The 21,351-nt window shown below is 40.8% G+C and overlaps 1 protein-coding gene across 11 annotated transcripts in view; it reads left to right on the forward strand.

Annotated features, from left to right (window-relative positions):
* The window catches only part of FGF13 (fibroblast growth factor 13), a 384,330-nt gene that overhangs the window by 232,658 nt on the left and 130,321 nt on the right, over window positions 1-21,351 (forward strand). The window contains exon 1 of one of the 11 annotated variants that reach the window (XM_073358433.1): window positions 16,016-16,082. The exons of the other annotated variants lie outside the window; for them this stretch is intronic. Within the exon in view, the coding sequence (XP_073214534.1) occupies window positions 16,031-16,082 (52 nt within the window). The 5' untranslated portion in view covers window positions 16,016-16,030. Of the gene's footprint in view, window positions 1-16,015; window positions 16,083-21,351 lie in introns of those variants that run through there. 11 annotated transcript variants of the gene reach the window in all.

The raw sequence follows: 21,351 nt of genomic DNA on the forward strand, positions 1-21,351 counted from the left end.
TATTTAATAAATTTCAATTGGTATTCTATTGTTTAACAGTGCAATTAATCATGATTAATTTTTTGAGTTAATCACGTGAGTTAACTGCAATTAATCGACAGCTCTAGTAAATATCACCCTTTGTGTTGAGAGCTCACCATGAGGTTCTGTGCTGGGATAACTTGGGAGATAAGGAATTGTTGACTCTCTGACACTCCAATTTGTTATAAATTCATTGCATTTAATACCGTGTATGTTCCTAAGGCATTTCCTTTCAAAGGCTTTCAGACATCTGTATTGAAATTATAACAAATTATGAGATTCATCAGAGAATTCAACTATTTAACTTTTCAAGCTATCTAGAACAGAGAAGATGAAAATATCTGGGATGAGTTAACAATGAAGCCAGAGTACCTGCCGTGGCAGGGGTACAATTACTGGTCAGCTCAAGGAACACAGAGAAGGGGTCAACCAAAAGAATCACTCTAACAAACAATACCTAGAGCAGGAAAACTAATGGGATTTAACAACAAAAAGGACATCCAAGAGAAGCCCAAGACAGACAGGTATGGCAGAGTCTTGTTTGTGTTCTAAGCAATGTGTGATAGCATGGGAAGGATTCAAATTATGTGCTAGACCATGTTATTGCAAGATGTTTTCCATTTGAAATTAATAGTGGCATGTTATCACCTAATAGAGGTGCGTTCAGTATGCATCATACATTCCTGACATAGAGCTAGATTCCACTTTGCACACCCTCACAAGCACTGGAGAGGTCACGTTACTAATGGAGCTTCTGAGATTTATTCTGGCTGAATCAGCAGTAATTTCTCCAGAAGACTCTGATATATCAAAGCAACAGGTCTTCCACATTGCAATGAGTACAGAATGTTGACCTCTCCACGTCTAGCCATGGTCTTCTGTTGAGAAAGGGAGGAGTCATGACCTTGCCCTCACCTCAATTATAGTGGCATTGGGAGGGAGCAGGGACTGATCTTCCTAATGGGATTCTGGCCAGTCCTCGCACATGAGGCAACAAAAGCTGGAATGTGGCCAATGGATGGTAAAGGCAAGCCTCTCCTGCCCTAGTATACACCCTGTTACCTGAAAAACCATGGATAGGGTGTTAACAAGAGAGAGACCTCATGTTGATCACTTTTTAATTAAAAACAATCTCTTCGTTCATTTGGACACCATCTAATGCTTGTTAGATACTCCCCATCTTTAACCTGCCACCTCTTTGCAAATAGCCCATTTCTGTGGTCTCTTAGACTAGAAATAAGACATACATTTTTGACAGTGAAGGTACTTAACCAGTGGAATAATTTACCAAGGGCCATGGTGGATTCTTCATCACTGACAAGTTTCAAATCTGGATTGGATATTTTTCTTAAATGATCTGCTCTAGGAATTATTTTGGGGAAGTTTTCTGACCTGTGTTATGCAATAGGTCAGACTAGACTGACACAGTGTTCCCTCCTGGCCTTTGAATCTATGATATGTTCACCTGCTTAAATACTTACTAAATATGAAGCAAATGAACAAGTGCCTAATTGGATGAATGCATTATGTGGTAGGCAAGGAACCTGAGTGCCTTTGAAATATTCTTGGTTGGACTACAGTATACTGCTAGGTTCAAAATCAGTCTTGAATCTTTATTTCTCTCCCCCCACACCCAAATTCTCCTCTCATTCTTTGCATGGCTTTGTATCATGTTTTCTTCTTATACCAGTAGACTCTTCAAAACCTGAGTTGGTAACAAGTTTATTTTGCAGTAATTCTGCAATTTAGCATATTTTGGGTTCAATGCATGGTGACTCTATTGGATCCAAGGTACATGGTAACTTGGATCAATGCTCCTGTATTGTCTCATATTACTAAGGTAGTTAACTTGTAATACTGCTACATTTTCCTTTTTTGAAAAGGACCTTGTACATGCAAGTCCTAACGTAACCCAAGCCCAGTAGTACTGTAGTTTTGATATTGACTTAAGTAGGGTCAGGATCAGACCCAAACTGAGAAAATGAACAATGTTTTAGTGCATTAGCAAATGGTTATTTAATGCAATTGTTGCTATAATTGACGTGTGTTGGGAAAATTCAGTGTGCAAGCTGCTTTAAATGCACTCTTTTACCTAATGTTAAATCACATGGCTACAGAGTTTGACTTACTCTGTGTACAGGTCTTTGTTCTGTATTAAGGAAAAGACCCACATTTTTAGCAGCAAGGAGCAAAATGGATTTTACAAGGTTTGCTTGGACCCAGCTCTTTTCCCACATGACAAGCACAAGCGTTAATATGCTATGGGTGCACACCATGGGATAAGGTGGGCCTCAAGAAGGATGTGCTTGCAATTCAAGCAAAGAGGACAGGGCATTTATTCCTTGAGAGAAAGGGGGTGTTTCTTTGATTCTTTCTGCTAGAAGTATGAAATTCTGAAAAGCACTGATTGTTAAGAACACAAGAGCTGCTATACAGGGTCAGATCATGGTCCATCTTGCCCGGTGTCCTGTTTCCAAACTAAAGCCTCAAGGGGAGTGTACAGAACACAACAATTATGGAACGATTCACTCCTGTCTTCCACTTCCTACTTCTGTAAGTCAGAGGTTTAGGGTCACCTGGGAATGGGATTGCACCCCTGTCTCTTGTCTAATAGCCACCAATGGACCTATCCTCCATGAACGTATCCAGTTCTTTTTTGAATCCAGTTATAAATTTGGCATCACAACATCCCATCTCAACAGGTTCCACAGGTTAGTTTGTGTTAAACATGCTGCCCGTTAATTTAATCAGGTGACCCTTGGTTTTTGTATGGTGAGAAACATTAAATAACTCTTCTGTATTGACTTTCTCCACACTAGTCATGGTGTTACAGACTTCTGTTATTTCCCTTCTTACTCATCTCTTTAAGCTAAACAATCATAATCTTTTTAGTCTCTCCCCATATGGCAGCTGTTCCATACCCTTGATCATCTTTGTTGGCTTTCTCTGAAACTTTTCCAGTTCCACTATACTCTTTATGAGATGAGGCAACCAGAATGGGACATAATATTCCAGGTATGGGCACACCATGGAATTACATAGTGGCATTATGGTGTTTTCTGTTTTATTTTTTATCCCTTTCTTAATAGGTCCTAGCATTCTGTTAGACTTTTTGACTGCTGCTGAGCTGAAGTTTTCAGAGAACTATCCATGGTGACTTTCTTTTGTGGTAACAGCTAATTTAGAACCCATCATTGTAGATGTACAGTGGGGATTATTTTTCCCCAGTGTGCATTACTTTGCACTTCTCAACGTTGAATGTAATCGGCCATTTTATTGTCCAGTCACCCAGTTTTGCAAGTTCTTTCTGTAACTCCTCACAGTCTGCTTTGGACTTAACTGTCTTGAATAATTTTATATCATTTGCAAACTTTGCCACTTTACTGTTCATCTCCTTTCTCAGATAATTTATGAATATGTTGAACAACACTTGTCCCAGTACAGATCATTGGGAGACCCTGCTGGTTACCTCTCCCCATTGTGAAAACGACCCTTTATTTCTACCCTCTATTTCCTATCTTTCAGACAGCAACTGATCCATGAGAGGACCTTCCCTCTTATCCCATAGTTAGTTAGTTTCCTTAAGAGCCTTTGGTAAGAAACCTTGTCAAAGACTTTCTGAAAATCCGAGTACACTATATTAACTGGATCACCCTTATCCACATGCTTGTTGAGTCTCTCAAAAAATTCTAATAGATTGATGAGGCATAACTTCCCTTTACAAAAACTGTGTTGTCTCTTCCCCAAAACTCGTGTTTATCCATGTCTGATCATTCTGTTCTTTGCTATAGTTTCTAATAATTTGCCTGATACTGAAGTTAGGCTCACCAGCCTGTAACTGCCCAGATATCCTCTGAAGCCCTTTTAAACAAATCCGGGTACATTAGCTACCTTCCAGACACCTAGTATCCGTGATAGGTTACATATTTGAGTTCCTTCAGAACTCTTGGGTGAATACTGTCTGGTGCTGGTGACTTATTACTGTTTATATTTTCAATTTGTTCTATTGACACATCATTTTATGATTGTACTTCAGATTTTTCACCTAAAAAGAACAGCTCTGGTGCAGGTATCTCCCCCACATCCTCTGCAGTGGAGACTGATGCAAAGAATTCACCTAGCTTCTCTGCAATGGCCTTGTTTTCCTTGAGTGCTCCGTTAACATCTGTGTCATCTAGTGACCGCCTGCTTGGCAGACTTCCTGCTTCTGATTCACTTAAAAATAAGTTACTGTTACCTCGTGTTTTTTGCAAGTTGTTTCCCAAATTCTTTCTTGCCCGGCCTTATTATTCTTTAACGATTTACTTGCCAGATTTTGTGCTCTTTATTTTTCTCATTAGGATTTCACTTCCAAATTTTAAAGGATGCCTTTTTGCCTTTAACAGCCTCTGCTACTCGGCTGTTTAGCAATTGTGGCACTCCTTTGGTCCTTCTACTGCCTTTTTTTGATTTGGGGTATACATTTAGTCTGAGCCCCTACTATGATGTTTTTAAGTAATCTCCAAGTGCTTGCAAGCACTTTACCCTCGTGGCTGGTTTTTAGTTTCTGTCCAGCTAGAGTTGTCATTCTTGTGTAGTTCCCCTTTTTAAAGTTAAATGTTGTGGTGGTGGGTTTTGATATTTTCCCCCTTATAAGGATGCTAAATTTAAAAACACTAATACTGAGTGGTTTAACTGTAGCTGCCTCCTGGACCAGGTCCTGAGCACCACATAGGACTAAATCTAGAATTGCCTCTCCCTTTGTGGGTTCCAGGGCTAGCAATCATTAGTGGCATCTAGGACTCTTATCTCTGCATCAAGCCTGAGGTGACATTTACCCAGACAAGATGAGGATAGTTGAAATAACTCATTACTATTGCATTTTCTGGTTTTATAGCCTCTTTAACCTCAGCATTTCACAACCGCTGTCTCCATCCTGGTCAGGTGGTTGGTAGTATGTTCCTCTTGCTGTACCCTTATTATTCAGTCATGGATTTTCTATCCATAGAGATTCTATAGTACATTTTGTGTCCTTTAAGATTTTCACCTTGACTGTTTATTTAAACACATTGTGCCACTCCCTCACCAGAGTGACCCAGCTCTGTCATTCCTTGAACCCTGGTATTACCATGTCCCATTCATTTTCCTCATTCCACCATCCCCTTTCTTCTGAAATGTTAGGAATGAGGACAAATTAACAAGAGCTGGGGAGACAAAAGTGAGGGGTGAACCTCAACATGTTGAAAGGTATATCCAGCACTTAGTTTCTGTCCTCTTGATGTCATAAGAGAGCATTGCTTGAACTCCTGCTACAAACCAGATAACAGTGCATCCTCTGTAGTAACACTGCTGCCTTTTCTGAAGCACCATTGGATACACACTCATGGCCATAGGCTAATTCTGTCTGTCTGGTTTTTCAGATGCATTAAATAAGACTGGCATATTTATATAGTGAGGGGAAACTGAAGTATACAGAGAACCTATTTATACATTGCAACAAGACCTGAGGTAGCAGATGTCTTTCAGACTTGATATGGTCACATTACACAATAGTCACTTATTTCTATAAAGACTTACTAGTGTAGATTTATACAATTGTGAAGAGTAACGCAAAAGGGGCCAAATTCAACTCTCCCAGCAGTATCAAAATCCAGTGGCCACTCTCTGGATTTGTACCAGCATGTCTAAAGGAGAATTTAACACAAGGAGCCACATCCTCACTTGGGGTAAATCAGAATAGCTTCAATTGCCTTCCATCATCAATAGTGTACAATTGTACCAAAGTACCTAACTATTGTAGTTGAATGGGGTTGGGTGCAATATAAAAAGCTGAACAGAACAATAATAAATAGGAAAAAAGCCACCCCTGCTGGGGCCTGCTTTAAAGCCAGTCCCTAAATATCACTACATAGGACACCAGCTTAACCCTTCTTCTCTGGCTTGTCATCCCTTGTGGTTACATGACCCCAGTTCAAATCTTTTCTCCAGGCTTGGCTATTCCTAAGGTTCCTTCCTTCAGGATCCTGTCTGTCCCAAACCCTCGTTCTCTCTGACCCCTCCCGCCACCTCCCTTCTAGCCACACGGCGTAAGTAAGAAGCCAGCTGGGCCTGTGAGTCAGCAAAACCCACTCCATTTCAGCCAGATCAATAACTGAAACCTGATTACAGGGGAACATTACTAGTCTATTACAGATGCATAGTCACTAAACTGCATGGAAATTAATCTATCTACCATACCCCAGGAGGATGTATCCACTGATATGCAAATCAGTAGTTTCAGGGAATTTGGGCATTTCGAAAAATGATTTTTCCACTAAAGCCATCCAGTTTTGGATCTCCAGCATTGTGCTTTGCTTCTTACATAGATGGGGCTGCAGAGTTAGAGAAGGCCATGAATAATATGAATGGGGAAAGAGTCTGTGATTTCACCCAATAGCGCTCTTAAATTTTCAATCATGTTGAAAAAATCGCTAATAGGATGAGCCAAATTCATGGCTATTGTCAATCTCTCTTCTAAATCTGGCTTTCATGTCACCAGAAATATGTTCTTTCTGTTCTACGTAGACGATGCCAAATATCGTGACACTAAAATTAACTCTACATTTTTAACTTTTCTGTAAATTTAGTCATGCCACTGTGACTGATTAGCAACTGAAATAAGCTAAAATTATTTGAGTGGATGGCTGAAGATTCTGTTTTGTATGTAAAAGGTCTTCATTATGTGAGTACAATTGATTTCTTATTCCAGAGCGATGATGGATATTGATCTTAATATAATTGGTGTCTCTCAAACATTATTAGTATGTGTTAGCGTCACGTACTTGTTGTATTCATTTTAAAGGTATGAACCTTCAGTATTAACATACTGCAATGCCTAGAACTAATTTCTAGTTCTAAAGTGACAAGCACTAACAATTTTTTACAGCTACATGTTTAGAAAAAGATTTTGTGTAATGCATGGTTACAAAATACAGTGATGTTAATTATCAAGACACTTGAGGATTGGGAATAAATCAGCATAAATATGGTGATATGTTTTGTTTCTGTATCCACAGTTCTAGGCATGAAAGAAAATTATTCAGTAAAAGAATTTAAAATGAAGTTTTAAGTAGCATGTATAATAAAATACATATGCGCAATGTTCAATCAGTGCTGAATAGAAGAAAATGTACAAGAAAATTCTTTCATGCTACTGGTAAGTTTTGTGCCAAAGACAGCTTTCTTCTAATAGGTGATGAACAGGGACAAAAGGTATTTCTTTAATATTTAGCTGTTACATACTTGGCATCCAGACATATGAGAAAGGAAGATCTTTTTCCTACTGTGTATTTGCCAGCAGAGCCAGACAAATAATTTTATAATGAGTAACTTATTCAACAAATTTCACCTCTTGTTCTGATTATGAGTACTTGTATGATTTCTACCAATCATTTCTCAAACAATGTAAACAGTAAAGAATTAGCTGTGATCCTTTGTCATTAAAAGTTTGAGTGCCGTTGGCTAGTTATTATTAGACCTATATATGAGATACAGCATGTTTCTGTTCTCTGATGGGATGAATCAATCGGTTTTCTGATGCACATATTCATGCTTTCAGAACGTTGATTCTAAGACTTCAGACTCTTTTCATCAGAGAACAGAAACATCGTTTTGAAACAATTTTCAGTGAACTTTCCTGCCAGTAAAATCATTTGCTAGAGCGTTTTCAGAAACTGAACACAAAAACGGGCATGAACACATTCAAGGTAAATTCATTTTAAAACTCAAATGAATATTCATAGGAAATATATTGCAGTATTTGCCCAGATCTGTTTGTAATCCATGTAGTAACGGAAGATGCTTTTTACCTATTTGAAAAGGTGCTCTCTCTGAATTTTGAATATGTGTAAAGAAGAAAATGGGTTTCCAAAATGTTTTTATTGAAAATGTTATTGGTGATTAAAACATGGTGTTTACATAAAATGGGTACCCCGCCGTTGTTGTGGCCTCTGGGCTCTATTGTAACACACACAATAAAAATAAAATCATCCAGTGAGTTAAAATTTAAAATAAGATTTTTCAAACATAGCTTCTAAAGTTAGACACCTAAATCCCCATTTAAACACCTAAGTAAGTGGCCTGGTTTATGGCCTCAGCTCCTTTTGACACTAGTGGAAGTGGCAGATGAGAATTAGGCCTGAAGAAGAGCTGTGTGTAAGCTCGCCACCAGAAGATGGTCTGATAAAAGATATTGCCTCCCCAGCTTGTTTGTGTGGTAAACAGCCCTGGTATAGCAATTCTGACTCTAGAAGCCTGCTTGTTACATCACAGCCATACGTGCATCTGTACCAGCCTTGGTTACTATTAGCCAAGTGACCCCAACACACCCCCAATCCCAAATATTCCTAAAACCATCTGCCCTGAAATGTTCAGGCCTCTCCTGGAACATTTAGAAATGTAATAAGGCCCATTGCTCCTTTAAAGAGACAAAAACACTGCAGTTTCTTGCTTTAACTGGAGTTAAGTCAGTTCAATTCAAACACAGCACTTGGTGGGTTTAGATTAAAAATAAAACATGGTTATTATAAAAAAAGAGAGGATTTTAAGTGAGTTCAAGTGTAAGGGATAAAGTCAGAATTGGTTACAAGCAAATAATAGTGAAAAACACGTTCTAATGCCTAAGATTAATAAAACTACAGTCTTGGTTCAAGGAAAGATTCTTACCACACTTCCTTCCAGCAAGATAGCTGACCATGCCTTTGGTCAAGATCCCCCACAAAGTCTATGTGTTCCTTTGTCATCTTAGGTGAAACATAACTTGAGGTTCTTTGCCGCTCTCTTTTATAGTCCATTGCTCCTGCTGTGAGGAAAGGTGTCAGGGATTCTGATGGATAAAGTTCCATGATAGTTTCTTCCCTGCTGGTAGTTTCTACAATGCAATTTGACCTGTCCCTGCAGCCTCCAATATGCTAATGACTGTGAGTGCCAGTTGTCTGTGATTGCGCCTGGATGGAGGCGTCGGCCTTTCCTTTGTCTGGGAAAAAAACCTGTTTACGTACTGCCTACATTTGTCTGGTTCAAACACATTTTAGTCCCATATTTTATTCACATTCGTGCAGTCCTTTGAGTGTTTACCGTATATACACCACAGAAGAGTATTAATGATCAGTGTGTGTTGGTTTTCCGATGATACCTCCCAAGGCACCTAGTAGATAAAGATTGTGACATAAGTGAAATGGGATGCACTGAACTTGTCAGACCACCTGAAACTCACTACCAGATACCAGTGAGCCCCTTGCCTTCTGGCATTGGGTTGATCTTTGGGTCACATAGCTCCATTGTGATGAATGACCTATGGGACTATTACAGGAGTGGGTGGGGAAAGTTCTTTGGCCTGTGATATGTATGAGGTCAGACAACATGATCACGATGGTCCCTTCTGGCCTTAAAGTCTATGAGTGAACATCTTTCCTATTTCACTTCTATCCCCACTTCCAAGAATGCTCCTCCCTATGTACCACTCTCCAATTCCCCATAACACATTCAGCTTTTAAATATTAGTATATATCAATATCTGTATTTCCAGCTCCAAGCAATCAAACATCATGAGATTGGCTTAACAATGAGATTTTTAAAAATAATAAATGTTGGGTTCTGTTTATTTGAATTTTGAGCTTTAGGGTTCATGTTTTAAGACTTTTCTCTGCAACTACGAAGTCTATAAACTTACGTATTAAACAGAAGCTGAGATTCTCATGTAATCACCTAACTGCAGGAGCTGGGGCTTTAAGGGAAAAAAACCCAACTCACTATCCTGAGACTCATGACAAAATCATGAGTCGGCAAGTCTAGTGCTCTGATCTTGTATAAACATTGGGCTACGTTAGCAGTGATTCAGACGTATGCTTGTTTATGTGTATGTTTAGAAGCTTGGAGGAGTAAGAAAGTATGGTAGAGTGGAGGTCATGCTGCAGGAAAAGGATGTGCATGGAGAGGAGCATGGGGGAAAAGGCTCTAAAGGTGAACAACAGGCATGCAGCTCTTTGGCGCTGGAGGGGAACCTAGGCTGAGACCTTGGGTCTTGGTTGGGAGTGTGTAATGGGGAAGAGACATATTAACATTGATAGATGTCCATGTGAAATACCTCTCGGATTCATGTGTATTTGGGGAGGGGGACCTACACATGGGAAATACTCACCAGAAAACCTTAATTAACTTAGATTGCATATCCTACCGGTGCAAACTGTAAAAGCCAGGAGACAATTAGTTAAGTCATCCCTCTTCTTAGCTCCCCAGTTTCATCATGGGTGCAGGAACGGTGAGTGCAAGCTGGCAACAGTTCCAGAGAGGCTTTAGTTCCAGGAAACAGCAGCTTTTAACATGCTTTGCCATGTCCTGACACTGTTCCTAGCAAGGTATCTCATTCATTGGATCTTTTGGCTCCTTATCAAAGTAAATATTATCTGCTCTGCATTGGCTTAGCCAGGATTTGAGCATGCCCATTTTTCAAAATGGGGTTTATATAAATCTGGATGTCACAATTTAAGTTCTACTATCTGATAGCCTTCCAGGATTAGGATCAAATACTTTGTACTGTTAAAGCCAGGAATCCTAACTCTCCCAAGGGAAATAGCACTCATTTCTAGCCCCAAAAGCTCATTTTAATATCCATCTGTAAACTGCCACTGGTCCAGGGTTGTGCATATCTGCCCACAGTCTCTGGTCCAAACAAATTGTACTAGGTTCAAGACCGGTCACAGTGGGGGGAAAAGTAGCTTTTCCCATTGTGGATCCTGGATCCAGCTGGGAACCAGTTCATTCTCTGTTGCAACTTAGAGTACCTGGGGGTGAGGAAGGGGCGGCTGGGGATGGTGGTGGTATGTCACCCAGGAATTAAATTTATGCAGGATGAACTGTTTGGATGTTAAGTTGGCTGTATGGCCTCTTCGTTTGGATGTTAAGTTGGCTGTATGGCCTCTTCGTGCCACCAAGGATGTAGTTTTCAATCCCTGCCTTTACCTGGTCCCAGTTGTCACATCTTGGAGGCGGGATGGAGAGTGAGTTTTGTGGTAGGTTGTTTTTAAATAAGCCTAATAGCTGTGGGGGAAAACCAGTGACAGGAGGAGCTTTAGCATAGCCCCTGCAGAGGCTGGTGCGGAGACCATAGTCCAGAGCATGATGGAGAAGATCAAAGGTGAAAAATAAATGTAGTTTCTGCCATGTCTGTTAGATGTTCGTTCAATGGGTATTATGCCCACATACAGTCAACCTGTGGAACTCTTTGCCAGAGGATATCGTGAAAGCCAAGTCTATAACAGGGTTCAAAAAAAGAATATGAGAAATTCATGGAGGATAGCTGGGAGTGAGCAACGGGAGATGGATCATTTGATGATTACCTATTCTGTTCATTCCCTCTGGGGCACCTGGCATTGGCCACTGTCAGAAAACCAGATACTGGGCTAGGTGGACCTTTCGTCTGAACCAGTGTGGCCATTCTTATGTACAATATGTGCTTTGTGTGTGTGTATGTATATATATATTTATAAAAATGCATAAATACTATGTAATATACATCCATATCTGTCAAGTTACAGTGAAATGAAGTGCCGTAAGATAATATTTAAAAGACAGATGCAGCTAAAAACTGCCTGTGGCTTCTTGAAGCCAATCTCTTTCACATCAGATACCTGAGTAGCAGGAGAGTCAAACATTATTTCACCTATATATGTAAACGAGGAAGCCCCTTTCTGCAGAAGGAATGCATGGTGCAGTGCCGTGTGGTGTGTGGCACTTGTGTCTCTTTCAGGACCTCAGAGTTTCACAAGAGTTCAGAAGATCTTCTTGGGTGACTGAGAAGATACCTCAATTGGATGGTCAGAATTGGAACCCCGGCACCACCAACTAAGAGAGTCAGGCTCAGAAAGTAGTAATAAAATCCCTGCTCAGTTACCCCTTTGGAGATTGCCTTTCTTATGCATTTAGATAGAGATTTTCTCTCTGGAGAGGTAATATAAAGGAGTTACCTTCATGGGAGCTTCACAGAGAATCCTGTTTGTTTAAGAAATCTGACATACCCCATATTAATACATGAATACGTGACTGAATGTGGAAAAAACTTTTGAGTTCATCTGTTAACTGTTCATGAGTTAACTGCAGAGCAAGTCGAGGTTATCTACTCGTAGGCTGATGCACTACTTTGCAGATCAACAGAAAGGCAAAAAAACCCTCCCCACTTGTCCGTAGGGAGATTGCTCCAGGATTATAGAATCAGCAGAGAATTGTAAGCTAAAGTTTCTAAAGGTTGCTTAGCATTGGATGGTCTTACGGGTTTCTGACCTTGCCTGCTCTTAAAAAAATCAATTTTGACCGTTATAGGGTTCTCTGAAAGCAGCAGGCAGTGAGGATATGCTGGCTGCATCTCTTTACAATGATTTTCGCTGTAGTTCATTGAGTTAGCCAGCTTGAAGGTGTGCTTTGTAGCCATCAAGAAGCTTAATGACACTGGTACCACTAAGCACCTTATGTAAACGCAGATTCCTCCATTGTCAAGCTGTATTTAAGATGTACGACTGCTTGAGCCAAGAAATATCAGGCTTGATTAGAGGATTTCTCTACTAAGATTTCCTTGTCTGTTTGCATCTCAGCACTTTAAAGTATAGGACATCCTAAAGAAGTCCGACTGCGTGAGGAGAATCAGCACATATTTTTCTTTCATTCAGAATCATGGAGAGTGGCATCATTCATTATTACAGCTCTATGCTTTGGCAACGCAGTCAACCTACACTGGCTGTGGGTAAGCAGCCAGGAGAGCGCTGAGGCGTTTAGGTACCCCGGCCGCAAAGCACTTAAGCTTGTGCTCATCTTCAAGCATGTCCTTAAGTGCTTTGCTGAAGCAGTGCCTTAATTCCCACTCCCATGCAATATATATATACAGGACAAAGAAAACTCAAGTTTCCAGTAAAGTGTTGAGTAGTCACCAGGTGAAGGGTGGATTGTGGGTGATGGGGGGAGTGGCGGATGGTGAAGAGAGAGGGTATTTGAACAGCAACTGGAAAGGAGGGGTACAGTTTGTGGAATCACCATCAGGAGGGAGAATGGAATGAAGGCAGTGGATGGAGGAAGTGGGTGGAACGGTAGGCTGCAAACTGGAGGTTCAGAGCGGGGTCTGATGGAACCATGGATGGGAAAGTGGGAGAGCGTCAGATGGAGCAGATCACTGCTGGGCCAGGCACAAGAGAGTGTCAGGCCTGAGAACTAGAGAAGACCCTAGGTCAGAAAGGAGTTGAAGGGATAAGCTAGGGAGAAGTGGAAGGCAGCTATGTTGGGGAAGGACTGGAAGCCTATGCTGGAGGGAGACTTGAAAGGCATGTTGGGAGATGATCTGAAGAAGCCAGACAGGTCCGAGGAGGAGCCGGAGATGGGGTTTGGGAGAGGAGCCAGTTGGATTGAGGGGAAGCATTGCAGATGAAAGCACTGAAAGGTTATATTTGCAGAGCAGCCCTGAAGTCCTGCTACAGGGCCCCTTGGCATGATAGTGTTAAACCATGAAACAAGTTCTGACTGAATCTTAAAGTGGCCATTTGAGATTCCCAGGCCTTGGCAAGTGTTGGTTGAATATAAATAATACAGAAATGACATTTGCGAGCGTTCGTTTAACTCCAAATGCCTTTTTGAGCTGGCTGTGTTTCTGCTCCTTTGCATTCACTGTTCACAAACATTTATGCAAATAAGTTTCTGTTCATACACAAGTCTGGAGAATGGCTGTTCTCTCACAAATTAATGTGTGAACAAGAGTATGTGTAGGAGCAAGAGCAGTTGCTATCTGCAGTTCAGTATGTTTTATTCTTTCTTCTCTTGCTTAAGAAAAATATCCAATCACAGAGGTAGAAACAATGTTATGTGACTCACGTCACCAGTCATATAATGCAAAGAGCAAATACTTGAAGGGAACAGTCCTCAAACAGACTCCAGTGTGAATACCTAGGAATGACAAATACATTCACAGAAATCACAATTGGTCAACAGGTGATTCATGAACAGAAGCAAATGCTAAATTGTCAGATGATTTATTCTCAACAAAGAGTTTGTTATTCAGTTTTAGTTTCTTCATTTGAAGTAACTTGCACTGAAATCTAGGGCCAGATCTTCAGCTTGGGTACATCGTCGCAACCCAGGTGATGTCAATGAACCCAAGATAATTTGCACCATCTGAGGCTCTGGCCTCTAGTTTGTATGAATGCACCTTGCAGGTCAAATATTCAAAGTGGCCACAACTTGTTCTCTACTGTCACACTCTCAATTCTGTGCACAGAGTCGTCTGCATGAAATAATTTCAGCAGAATTATACCAAGGACCACCTTGTCAAAATGTGGCCTGTAATTGTGTACACTCAGTCACTTGTACATATAATTCTGCGCACACTGTCATTGGCACATGCAAAGGAGAGAATCTTCACACAGAAATACCAGGCCAGATTCTCAGCAGATGTAAATCAATTGACTTCAGTGGATCTACCAGCTGAGGATTTGGACTGTTTCTTGTATGTGCAGATTCTATCATTTGCATGTGCTAATGAGTGTGCACAGAATTATATGAACAAGTGACTAAGTGTGCAAAATTACAGGCCACATTTTGACATGTTCCCCAGTATAATTCCTCCTTTTACCTAGGTGAATTTGTACTACCTAAACAGAATTTTTAAAGTGCTTTTAAAAAATAAAACTCTCGAGAGGACACCCGTTTTTTTAAGACCAGCAATCCTGCTTCCTTTAAAAAAATATGTATATTTCAAGTCTTCTATTATCAACATTTAAGGTCAGCTTGTTTCCAGCAGAACTATGCTGAAATGGAGGCTTGCCCATATTTTTCATTGTAAGTCCTTGGCAGTTATTTGTAGATAAAATTGGAATTTGTTCAACCGGGGTTTGTGGCAGCCATCGTTGCTGGCTTCAGCTCAACTCTACCTTCTGAGCTCTGTAATACAGCTGCGTGGAGTTCACTGCATGCCTTTGAAAGGCTCTACTGACTTGACTTTGTGTTACCAGAGAGTTCTAACTTTAGCTCTGCTGTATTCAGGTGCCAAACTCTCAATCTTCATTCCTTGTTTTATGCCCAGCAATCTTTCTGTGTATCCTTTGTTTCCTGAGTTGTTCTATTTTGAGGATGTTTCTAAGTTGAATCTATATTTGCTCTAAAAAGCTCATCTTCTTCTTTGTTTAGGCGCTCTGTAGGACATCAGAATTTTTGGCTGGTAGGAAGATTCCATCAGCTTTGCGCTCTCCTGAAGTTGACATCTGTGAAGAATATTTACCTTCAGAGAGACAAAGAAAGCTATGGGAAAACTTGTTATTTGTTAATCAGATTTTGTCTAAAAAAGAAGTGTTGTCCAGATCAGAATTCTTCTGCCAAATGTCCCCAAAGAGTTCTGTTAGTGCAGGTAGTTGGCTAAAAATAATTCGTAGGTAAAAGACTCAACTATGCTACCAGAAATGGAGGAAACCATACAAAGGAGGAGGGTCTCAGAGCCCAGGTTCCAGCCCAAGCCTGAACACCTACACTCCAATTTTTAACCCCAAGAGCCTGAGTCAGTTGACCTGAGCACTGAAACTCAGTGCCACGGGTTTTTCATTGTAGTGTGGATGTACGCTTTGAGATGGGAGAGTGTTTGTCTGTTCCATCCCTTCATTGTTGTATTAACAAGACAAGATTTTCAGGCATTGCTTGAAGCTATGAAGTCAATGGAGTGACACCAGTTTACACCAGCTGAGGATCTAGCCCCAATATTCCCCTGTAACTCACCTGGTTACTAAACATTTCAGGGTTGATTTTACCTGTGATGATGCCAAAGGTACCAGGAGTTATCTATCATTCCATTAACTTTAACTGCGATAATGGTCCACTAAAGAACAAGTAACAATTTTGTTCTCTGGGTTCATCTGTTACTAACAGAATGATTTCTGAATACTCTATTTAAAAAAAGCATCCTCACCAAAACCAAAGAGGAAATTCTCACACACCTCATTGAGAGAACCCACCTGTGACTACATTGTTGATGGCCACAAAGTGCATCACTGACGTGAGCCATGAAGCTAGTGCAGAGAAAGGTAAAATGGTTGTTATGAAAGGAGTAATGTGACTGACTTAAAAAAAAAAGGTTTTGTTTGCACAAATATATGGTGTAATTGAATGGTTCAGAATTCATTAGCTACTTTGCTGTGCTTGAAATCAGTATCTCCATTCCAGTATTAAATCCAGGAAAGAAGACCTTTTATCTCTCTCTTTCAATTCTGTTTTTGGTAGCCCAGTCCCCTCACACCTGCTTCTCAGTTAAGTAACTAGGGTCATGCAAATAGTCCACAAAATAGCTCAAAGCCACTTGAAATTAGGTTGGATCTGGAATCCATGGCCAGCCACCCCTTCTACCCCCCGCCCCCAGGTTTTCAAATGGTTCCTCAACATGGAATGATCTTTGGATGCAAAGAGACCCTCATACAAAACTTTCCCGCCACAAAAATGATCTTTTATCCCCCTAATACACTCTGGACCCACCAACCCCCCTTCAACTTAATTTTTGCTGATTTCACTGAGGGGGTTTCTGAGATGGGGAACATTTGGCATGCAGGGAACTTTTCTCTGATTCCACCCATCTGCAGTGCTTAAAAGGGTGTGGGGGAGGAAGGTATGCATGTCTCCCTCCATAACGCAGTGAGACTCCACCATTCCAGCTGCAGCAATCTGCTATAATTTGTGGTGGAATGTCTCTCCTACCCATGGCTACAAGCTCCCTACCTACTGATCATCAGCCATCTCTTACCTCCTGCTTATGTACTGGGCTGGCTGCAGCATGAGTGGGATGTTTTTCCTGCTCCGGTTGCAAATCTGTACCCAAACCCTCCCCCAAAAGACTGTTCTAAGGACTGGACATCAGCCTCTCATGTTGGTTAACCCAACCACTTTCAAGGAGACTGTTTGAACAAGGTAGGAGAGGAGAGAGGTTCCTAAAGTCTGGGGGAGGCAGCGCAGGGGTGTCATTGCAGAAGGAGGGCACTGTAAGGTGGGAGGAGGTTAGGCATTCATAGAACCTCAGTATCCAAGTGCCCCAGCAGGGGGTGGTTGGTTGCCAAGCCCTATGTAGTTGGACAAACTGAATCGTGTGGTGACTGTACAGCCTTCTTGGGGCAACTCTCTGAGACCACTCCCCTTGTGGCACCAACAGGCAATGGAACAAAGTGAAATGCAATAAATACATTCATGGATATTTGACACATAGGTGTATCCATTAGTTCATTCAGGAGCTAATACTAATGACTTGTAGTTCCCAAGAGTCCAGTGGATATTCAGCAAGCCCCATCTTGTAGGATATCATGTATCTGAAGGACAGCACAGTTGCAGTACCTGGGGGATGTACAAATTCAGCCAGAGAAGAGCAAATGCATCCATCACAGGCCCCTCTTTTGCCATAATGTTACATTATCCTGGAATTTTCAGCACTAAAACACCTGCCTAAATGTAAGCATGGGAGTAACCCCACTACAGTCAGCAGGGCCCGGTTTTCATTTAGGGCCACTTTGTACTGTTCTGGCAGTATGAAAGGGCCTAAATTACTCATTTTCACCCACTTAAGGCCATTTTACGCTGTCAGAGCCCGAGATCTAATGAGAATCAGGTGAATCGGACTATGCACGTGATTAGAGTTAGGCAAGTGCCTAAATACTTTCTTGGTTCAAGGCTCTAATACATAACAATAACACAATAGCTAAGAGATGGGATCAGATGGCCACGAGATTGTTTGCTATATCTAATATACTACAGATATGGATGTTACACTGAGTAGCAGGATAACCAGGAATAAATTTTCTCTTTTCTCCTAATGAGCAAAGGAAAATGTCATAGCTGAGATCAGCCTTGATGTTACTGTATAGAGTGTATTTTTTCTTCCATTGTTCTTGAAGATAAAACCCATTTGATATATAGAAATTTAAAAGCGTTGTGATTGAATGAGAATGAAAGGTACTGAACATTGTTAAGTTTCTGATAACTTGTGAGTGGCGAATGATGTCATCCTTCAATACCATAGATGTGGATTCAACTCGGGGGAAAAAAACATCATATGGAAATATTTCCACACACACAAAGTCAATGAATTAATCAGCCCAGTGTGTAGAAAAACATTTCAGCAGGAAACATGGAGTTATTCTCACATATGAGGCATGATAGCAAGTTTTCCACTTGGATTTTAAAGCTGAGTGAATAAGTTGCCCCACCACTGACAGTTGTCTGCAATGATTTGTAGATTATAATGACAGAAAAGGCCACTAGATCATCTAGTCTGACCTTCTGTATAATACAAACCATAGATTTTCATCAATTTACTCCTATGCTGAGCCTAATAACTTGTTTGACTAAAGCATGTTTTCCAGAAAGTCGTCTAGTCTTGATTTTGAAGACCTCTTCCCCCCAGTAATTTGTTGCTCTGGTTAACCCTCAGTGTTACAAAATAGCTGCCCCATGGGCTTGCAGGAGGTAGCTTGGGGGATTATAGAAATACTCACCCTATTTGTTTTTTTTTTCCACAGAATTTTTCTCTTGGAAAAAATGGCCTCTTTTTCTCAAAAATTATAAACCAAATTTTTTCCCTTTTTTCCCCACACATTTTTCCATCTCTTCCAAGTCTGTCATCACACTCTGGTGGTCTCATTTTTTTCCTCCCTGCACATTCTTGGCCCTGGAGGAAGGCTTAAGGTTCACTTTCCTCTCAGTTGCCCAGCCGAGATTCCTTTTTGGATTCAGTTGCATTTAGTGTCTGGGATTATGAAGGATGATGAAGCTGGGAGAGAGGGTCAGAAGTTCAAGGGGCCATGTTTGTTTTGGGCTTATCAGTGGAGTGAATTGAGACTAACAAATCAGAGTGGTGGAATTAATTGTGGCCAATCAAAAGTAGAGAAATACACATATCATTGTGTGGTTATACGGTGATTGCATAAATCTCTGTGATGAAGGCCATTTTTAGGCAATCTGATTTGCAAACTGGCTATTGAGAACTCATCGTACAGTTATGCAGATTTCACTCAGTATTTCCAATGAATCAAAGCCTAGGGAACTGGTATATATGAGCAATGAGGTAAGGCTATGTATCATGTATAACTATAGTAGCTGGGTAAACCAATTCCCTTTTAAACACAGGGGTCACATACTGGTTATTTCTGGTCAGGTCCTCCAAGCAGATACATACTCTGTAAAATGATCACTTACATCCTTTAACAATAGCCCGACACACAACATGGATTAAAGACACATAAATAAAATGCCACATCAAACTGATCACCAACTGAGACTTCAAGAGGTAAAACAGAGAGACACCGGCCATTTGGCAAACTGCAGAAATATTAATAGAGCAGAACCAGCGAATTCAGTCTCGGGACACGCGAGCTTTGTTGTCACATAAGAATATCTTGATTAATAGTTTGGAAAAGTAGGTTTTAGTTTTACAAATAGGACTGAATTGAGAGTCAAGCAGATAATGAGAAACAATTTAATCTGGTCCATGAAAAGGATTAATTTGAGTACCTGCTTTGTAGCTGGGCAATGCAGCTCAATGCAGATAAATGGAAGGTAATAAGCCTGAGTGTAAAGTACTCCGCCCAGTAAATGACTGCACAGAAAGATGGTGCCGCAAGCTGACTTGGAAAAAAACAAATGTTCCTGGAGAAAAATTGCCTTTTCAGCAGTGAAGCTGGAGGCAGGAAATGGGATATTGAGCTGCTGCTGCTGCCAAAGGGGAAAACCAAAGGCCTTAAAAGATTCTGGTTATAGCATGACTATGTGCCATAATGCTGGCTGCCGCTGGAAGTAGGAGGGTGTGATGTGTAAAGTTAAATATGGCATGGATAGCATTTCAGTGCCTGCTTCAGGAGTGTCAAGTAACCTATCCTGAGAATATGGCCACCTTCTTTCATGAATTACATTGACTATGAATGCTTTAGAGCAAGGTTCTCAGCCTGGGGCTCAAGACTACCCTAGGGGGTCATCATGATTACGCTGCCTTTCCTATGTTGCAAAAAGATACAGAGGGCCCAGAGGGAAGCATTGTTTTAAACTGTAAATGCTTTGAGAAAGCGCCAGTTTCCTGCATTCTTTTTTGTTTGGAAAGCACCTAACGTTGTGGGCGTAACTAGAAGAAAATATTAATAATAAAATGCAAACCATGCAAAATGCAGGTTTTAGCTTCAGTCACAAACTGGTAGCACAACACAAGCTAAATGAAAAGTTTACTGAGGTTTATAAATCTTTGGCATAAGCCAGACAGCACCTTTGGGGGGCCGTGGGCCTCAATGATGTGGTACTGAACTCAGATGAAAAATACAGTTTCTCGTTAGGATGATGCAAAACTAGGTGGAAGGCAACCATTGAGACTCATTTCATTTTGACACTGGGGTTCCTATGAGACGGAAAGTGAAAGGAAAAATTAGAAGGCTCAAAACCAAAGATCATGTCCAAATGAACTGTAAAGCAACAGGGCTAAGTTTGGCAGAGCTCTACTGAAAACTCACTGTTTTTGGTACATATGCGATTAGTCTTTACAGCGACATGTGAATGGGCCAATGCTGGGGGTAATAGAAAATAAGAGGCAGCATGCAGTGCTGAGAAGAGAGGGAGAGAGAAACACACATGGTTCATTATATGACCAAACTGCGCTAATCTTAGCCTTATGAATAGTTCCATTGACTTCTGTGCTCAGGTCTATTATATGTTAGCCTTTCATGTTTCCATTTTCACTGTTAGCCATATATTTCTGTGATACCTGTGATCACTTGGAGCATTCTAATACATTCTCGGACATACTTGACCTTTGATTTGTCTGCTAAGTTTGGTGTTTGTAGTTTACCCTAGGTAGCGGCTAAGTTTCTGCATCCTTCCCTTGGGCAGATCAGTTGCATTTTCAGCATCAGCCCAGGGCACCAGAAAGGGTCCTACTGCCCATTTCTCCTTGTAGTGTTAGAAATAGTTAGCAGAAATTACACTGTAGGCTGTCAGTCTTTAGAAGATGGCCCAGTTAGCAGATTCTGCTGTATAGCAGAGGTGTATTGGCCGAGCCACATGGAGGAGTTTTTGCTCTTGATTAAGGCAAAGTAGGTCTAAAACTATAAGGTAAAGCAGAAGACGGTGGTATTGTGCGTAATTTATTATTGTTATTGAACAATAATAATTGCAAATAATAAAAATAGATCAGAGCCTCATCATGCTAAGCCCTACACACACACATAACAAACAATGGACCCTGCCCCGAACACCGAGCAATCTAATTATATAGGACAATAGCACCAGACACTGCTGCTCTGACAAAGCGACATAAGGGTTAATAATAACAAATGC

This window comes from Lepidochelys kempii, chromosome 9 (assembly GCF_965140265.1).
Source record: "Lepidochelys kempii isolate rLepKem1 chromosome 9, rLepKem1.hap2, whole genome shotgun sequence".
Classification (NCBI taxonomy): Eukaryota; Metazoa; Chordata; order Testudines; family Cheloniidae; genus Lepidochelys; species Lepidochelys kempii.